Source organism: Pseudophryne corroboree, chromosome 10 (assembly GCF_028390025.1).
Source record: "Pseudophryne corroboree isolate aPseCor3 chromosome 10, aPseCor3.hap2, whole genome shotgun sequence".
Classification (NCBI taxonomy): domain Eukaryota; kingdom Metazoa; phylum Chordata; class Amphibia; order Anura; family Myobatrachidae; genus Pseudophryne; species Pseudophryne corroboree.
The window spans coordinates 255,194,818-255,201,653 of NC_086453.1; the positions used below are offsets into that span (position 1 = coordinate 255,194,818).

The 6,836-nt window shown below is 46.1% G+C and overlaps 1 protein-coding gene across 1 annotated transcript; it reads right to left on the reverse strand.

Moving 5' to 3' along the window:
- Positions 1-4,838: 4,838 nt before the first annotated feature.
- TIMM8B (translocase of inner mitochondrial membrane 8 homolog B) lies at positions 4,839-6,761 on the reverse strand. The gene is made up of 2 exons (XM_063943196.1): positions 6,528-6,761; positions 4,839-5,194 (listed from the first exon to the last, which is right to left on the reverse strand). The coding sequence occupies exons 1-2, from the start codon at positions 6,642-6,644 to the stop codon at positions 5,027-5,029; spliced, it is 285 nt and encodes a 94-aa protein (XP_063799266.1). The 5' UTR covers positions 6,645-6,761; the 3' UTR covers positions 4,839-5,026.
- Positions 6,762-6,836: the final 75 nt, after the last annotated feature.

Genomic DNA, 6,836 nt, shown 5'->3' on the forward strand with positions numbered 1-6,836 from the left:
CCATTTCACTGACAGTGCGTCAACAAGGACCGCTCCAAGATCCTCTGTTCTTGATCCGTACCTCGGAACTTTGTTGTTTAGACGAGACGCCATGAGGTCTATTTCTGGTAGACACCATCTGGTCACTATCGTCTGAAACACTTCTGGGTGTAATGCCCATTCGGTTTCCTGAATGGTGTGTCGACTGAGAAAATCCGCTTCCCAGTTCAGTACACCTGCGACAAACACTGTTGCCAATGCTGGAAGATGTAGTTCTGCCCACCTTAGTATGGGAGTTACTTCCTCCATCAATCTTTTACTGTGAGTTCCTCCCTGATGATTGAGGTACGCTACTGCTGTTGCATTGTCTGAGCGAATATGGACCGGTCTTCCTTGCAGACTGTCCTTTGCCTGAACTAGAGCCATATAAATGGCCCTTATTTCCAACAGATTTATTGGCAGGCGACTTTCCCTTATTTTCCCTGGAACCAAAGGCTTTCGAGTACCGCTCCCCGGCCTTGAAGACTGGCATCTGTTGTCAGGACTTGCCATTCTTTTATCCAAAAGGGTCTCCCCTTGTTTAAATGGTCTGTCTGTAGCCACCACGCTAGAGACCTTTTTACGTTTACCGGAAACTTTATCATCTGCTTTTTTATTGTGATGATTTCCGTTCCATTTGGACAGAATAAGGTGCTGTAGTGGTCTAGAGTGGAATTGCGCATATTCCACCATGTCGCGTTGACACCATCAGACCCAACAGTCGCATTGCTGCATGGACTGACATTGTCTGAGTGTGCAATGCCTCCTTAGTCATGACCTGCACCTTGGCTATCTTTTTCTCTGGTAAGAAAACTCTCTGTAGAACTGAATCCAATATGGCCCCCAGATGAACCATCCGCTGTGACTGATTCAGAGACGACTTTTCCCAGTTTATGAGCCACCCGTGTCTCTGTAAACAAACTACTGTCTGTTGAAGATGGCTCAAAAGTAACTCCTGTGAATGTGCTAGGATTAACAGGTCGTCGAGGTATGGAAATATTCTTATCCCCTGCTCGTGGAGATAAGCTGCCATCACCACCATAATTTTGGTAAACACCCTGGGTGCTGTTGCTAGCCCAAAGGGCAAGGCTTGGAACTGAAAATGTTGCTGGAGGATGGCAAACCTGAGGTGACATTGATGAGACCTTGCTATAGGCACATGTAGGTAAGCATCCTGTATATCCAGAGATACCATGTAATCTCCCGGTTCCATAGCCAACACTATGGAGCGTAACATCTCCATGTGGAACCTTGGAATCCAAATGTATTTGTTTAACATTTTGAGATTGAGAATTGGTCGGAATGACCGATTTGGCTTCTGAAACAAAAATACATTGGAGTAAAAACCCTGTCCCCTCTGTGATGGGGGGGGAACTGGGACAATCACACCCGACTGAAGCAATTTCTGAACTGCTTCTTGCAGGGCATTGGCCTTCGCTCTATACGAGACGGGCTGGTGCAAAAAAATCTTTGAGGAGGCTGCCTCCTGGATGGGAACCCATACCCGAGATACACCACCTTCTGCACCCAAGCATCTGTCGTCGACTGTTGCCATATGTGTGCAAAACGAAGGAGTCGGCCCCCAACCCTGGAATCCTCCAGGTGGAGGCCAGTCTCTTCAGGCTGATGGTTTCTGTTCAGGCTTGGAAGCTGGCTTTCTACTAGCCCATTGCTTCCTACCCCTGGCCAATCTATTGAACTGGGGTTGCTTAGACTCCTCTTTAGCCTTTGCTTTGCCATCGAAATGGCCGAAACTTTAAACCCCTAGTCTTATGGTTATAACTAGCCAGAAATGTGACCTTTTTGGATTCAGCTTCTGATTCTAGAATATCTGGCAATTGTTTCCCAAACAATATATTACCAATGAAAGGCAATGCTTCCAATTCTTTCTTGGATTCAGCATCTGCTTTCCAAGTGCGTAGCCAAACTGCTCTACGAGCGGCTACTGTCAAGGCTGATGCTTTCGAAGCAATCGTACCCATATCAGTTGCTGCTTCTTCCAACTATTGGGCAGCTTGTCTTAAACGGCCAGATGATACTCCTGCTCCCTATTAAGAGGGGAGAGGCCATTCTCTAGTTCCTTCATCCATTCTTCCATTGCCCTTGCCATCCAGGCTGAGGCCATAGCAGGCCTTACCACTGCTTCTGAGAGAGAAAATATATTTTTCAAGAAGCTATCTACCCTTCTGTCAGTGACATCATTTAAAGAGGTAGACGACAATGTCAAAGCAGATTTATGCACAAGTCGCAATACATACGCATCTACTTTAGAAGGAATTTCTCTTTTTGAACAATCCGCAGCTGGAAATGGATAATAAGAATCCCATTTTTTCGGAATCTTATATTTTTTACTGGGCGTCGCCCAGGATTCTTCCATCATTTCCGTCAGATCCTCTGACGCTGAGAATTCAGTCTTAACTGTTTTTGTTCGTTTAAACACAGGTGCTTTACATTTTGACACTGTTTTGGCTGTTTCCTCCAGAGAGAGAATAGCCTTCATTGCATCAATAAGTTCAGCTACATCCTCTGAGCTGAAACTCTGCGATTGATCATCATACGGAGTATTTGAATATACTGTATCATCATCTGTTGTATCATCTTGTGTATTCTGCAACATAGACGTATCTGTCTTATAGGCCCTACACACTGGCCGATTTTTAGAAAGATATGAACGATCTCGTTCATAAATGAACGAGAACTCGTTCATATCTTTCAGAGTGGAGACTCCAGCGATGAACGATGCGCGGCCCCGCGCTCGTTCATCGCTGGTCTCCCGTCGGCTGTGCATGCAGGCCAATATGGACGATCTCGTCCATATTTGCCTGCACTTCAATGCAGCCGCGTGACGGGGGGAGTGAAGAAACTTCACTCCCCCCGTCACTGCCCCCCCGCCGCCGGGTCGCTCGTCGGCCGTATCCGCCGTCGGGCAGCTCGGCGGCGGGTCGGCCAGTGAGTAGGGCCCCAGTCTTACCTGTACCTTGGTTACTTGTAGAAGCTACTGGAACCAAACCATAGGAAGGGAGCTGCATGCATGGGTTAATAGTGTAACTTATTCCCTGGGGTGGCGCTGCCGGAGTTAATCTGTCCACTATTGAAGACAAAGTCTGTGCGAACATACTCCATGGTGGCTCTGCTGGTTGTTGAACCAATTCCTGTTTTTTACTTTGCTGAAAAGCAAAACAGTTCGCACATAACCCCTCATAAGTGACCAACTGGCCTATACCAATTAACCCTGTTTTACAAGATAAACATGTTAAGGATGTAGAAGTGCCTGATAAATTCTCCTCGTCACTTTTGCCGCTCACAGACATGGTAATATTCTGTTTATGACTACACAATTTGTGACTGAAAATCACCTATACATAAATATATAGAATTGAGATCAATCTGGCCACAACCGTGCACCTGAATTGAGGTTCAGAACAGAACTGACAACATATAAAAGTCAGCACACATACTAGCCGTCCGTCAGTCACATGTTAAAACATTAAACATTGTCATATGAGAATACAATCACCATCATAATAACTTACAAGTAAGTAGGAAAATTGTATTTCTGTTTTTAACTGTTTTTTTTCAAACATAACATGCAGAAACAACAGTAATCTACAGGTCTCATATGCAATATGTACCAAAATTAACAATTCATACTGACAAGTAGAGAGAATTTTAGTACTGTATAACCCTTCCTCCATAGAGCGGGATACAGGGAGACTTACCACACTTCCATATCCATCAATACGCTCGCAAGACGCTGAGTGGATTCAGATGCTACTGGTGTACACTGCCGTTCTGATAACTGATGAGAGACACGGACGCTCATTAACGGACACAGACGTTCAGTGAATGCCACGTGTATGCAGGCGCTAAGACCTGCGACTCGGTCTAGGCGGCAACTCTAGTGTACACAACCGCAGCGTCTAAGCTGCGACAGAGTACCCTCGTGGTAGCGTCTGAGACGGAAGTGAGGTCATTCAGTTCATGGACGGGAGAAGCGCGGAAACTGGTCATGAACTTGGGGGAGGGGCAGCCAGGAGAGCGTCTAATTCCCCCTGTTGACTTAAACTCTAAGGATCGGGGCCTCAACCTAGTCCTGGCGCCTATGATCCCTAAAGCATAGCGCTGTCCCACCTAAGAGTGGCCAGCGCATAAACACACTGTTTGTAGTCTGCACCAATACAGTGTAGCTGTGTCCGGAACCCCTAGTAAGAGGGAATCCATTGACTTACCTTCTCCCCATGCTCCGGCCACAGCCTGGTTATTTCTGCTGGACCTGCTAGAATCATCCAACACAGACACCCGTTGAGACAGCACTATACCGCAAAGGTAAGCGTTGTTGCGACCCGGTGGAGAGTTGTTGGAGCGACTCTTTCTAATATGCGTTTAAGACGCTGTTAAGAAAAAAGTCACTCAAAAAAATCATAGTAAGACTATAAAAATAAAATAATAAAAGCTTCAGGCTGCTATTAACAGCAGCCCAGTGACCATGGTCCGGCTCCTGCCGCACAAAACAAAAAAATTATTTGACTGAGTCAGTGGGCGGGATTATATGGTGAAGCCCCGATGCATCCTGGGAGGCCAGAAAGCTTGTGACCGTTTGGTGCCATTTCCGCTGTCGCTCCGGCATATCCCAATATTATCCTCTGGATAACCTGTGGACCCAGAGAAAATAAAAGCATAATTTACTTAAGTCTCTTCTTTTTCTCTTCCACAATAATGAGAATACGGCAAAAAAGATTACCGTACAGTAGTTTTCCCCTAACTACATTTTTCCATTAATTATCAAATTCACCTGTACAATAAAACATACCAGGCACATGTAAGAATGGTTATAGTACACTTTTAATCATAACAGGTTATTGCATGTTTAGATCAATTGTTGGGGGGGGGGGGAAAAAAAGCTAGATGTTACAAGCACCACCATTAAAAAAACGGGGATGTTCAGTCTATTGGCTGAGATTGCGCTTTCCTGTAGCGGTGAATGACAGTGTTTAGGAGTCCATGGATCTCAGTGCGTTCTTTTTTGTAACACTTGAGCAAAACGATTGGTTATGGATAGGGTGGTGTCAATAAAACGCTCCACACAGTTAGACAGGCAGTTTTCTGTCCTTGAATCCAGCTTTGACCCAGGTTTGTCCACGCATTTGTCCCAGCAGACATCCATAAAGTTGTGCACCTAGAAACAATGATTTGAAATGGTGACTGACCACTAAACGGAGAAAGACAGGCCTGTTATAACTACCTGCTGTGGCAGTAACCAGCAATAAATGACTTACTGCAGCATCCCTCTGCCAGTATACACCCCACATTTCTGGAATAGGTTATAATCTCCCCTGAATGCTAGTTGAGTTGCCAGCAGGCAGCTAATACTATTATGCAAGAAAAAGGTATACAGAGGTATATTCGGCCGCTAAGTGTATGAGATCCTTTGCTAAGCTGCAGCCAAGATTAGGAGGGAAGTCACTCCCACTATAGCAAAAGAAATAACAAAGTGGAGGCTGCGCTCCATTTAAACAATAATCACTAGTTTTGAAATAAATGAATTAAAAAAAAAAAAAACACAAAAGTGTACATTAAGCATCATACAACATGAATTCATGTGATTTAAAAAGGAATATCCCAAATATGTAGGAGACATGCCCAACACTCACGGAGATCCCGACAGCTGGCATGTTAACCGTATACAAAAAAAGTGTACACTCTTGCCCTTGATTCGCTCTCCACACTTTGGGCACAGTGGCTCACTCCGCTACGCTTGCCACAGGTTACTATTTCCATTAGATACCCACGTGGATAGTGTAGCCCAGGAGACTCATGTTTTGAATTTGAGCTGTATTATGCCTTCTAAAGATGTGCGCATCATCAGCGACATAGTGGTCTATTCATGAAGCAGGGAAAAGTGTGGAGAAGTGAGCCAGTGGAGAAGTTGCCTATGGCAACCAATCAGCATTGAAGTAACATTTATAATTTGCATACTATACAATTGTAAGGAGCAGCCGATTGCTTGCCATGGGCAACTTCTCCACTCTTATCACTGCTTCATACATTTACCCCTGACATATCGTCTAGTGCGTACCCAGCTTAACGCTTGTAGAGTATTCGCATTAAGCCGCTGACAAGGACAACACTGCGTCCGACTCGGGCTCCATGTGTGGGCGTTGCGTCTATGTTACCTTTGTGATCAGGATCTGGAAGTGACATAACGAGAGAGCAGGAGAGAACTTCCGCTCTTACAGCAGCTAAATGTTTTCTTCGTTCTCCCTTCGTTTGGGGTAATTTTTTCTTTCTATGCAGCATTGGGCGCTCGCCACGCATCAGGCTCGGTGTCTCGCTCCGCTCGCCACACTTTACTATTCCAAATAGATTGTGACATGGACCCAGGGGGTTATGGGAAAGGTCCTCCCCACGAAGGTAAACTAGACGCTACCCATGTGTGGGTGCTGTTCTAGGAAGGCACATGCACCATGTGCGCCGTTATTGGAATTGCTGCTGCACCATGTGCGCCTCACCTGCGCTGTGTATTGCGCTTTCTTCTGCTCGTCCGCGATCATCCGCAGCAGCTCCGCCCCCTCCGCACTACTGCTATCCACACCGGACAGGTCAAGATCCGAGGAGAAGTCCCCCATAGCCGCGGCTACAGCCTCCTGTCAGTGTCACCCCCGACAAAAGACACTGCTGCGTGACGCGAGCCTGGTGCCGAGATCACCGGAGCAACGCGTGCTGTGGTGATCAGTCCAAAGCGAGGCGTGACACGCGATGACGCGTTACTATTGGCTGAAAGGATGCAACGCCCTTTTTGTTTCTTATTGTGATTGGTC

Excerpts from the sequence above, each read along its gene's own strand:
- TIMM8B (XM_063943196.1), bottom strand. The coding sequence starts at position 6,644 with ATGGGGGACTTCTCCTCGGATCTTGACCTGTCCGGTGTGGATAGCAGT. Across the intron at positions 5,195-6,527 it reads AAGCGCAATACACAGCGCAG|GTGCACAACTTTATGGATGT; the intron begins GTGAGGCGCACA and ends CATTGTTTCTAG.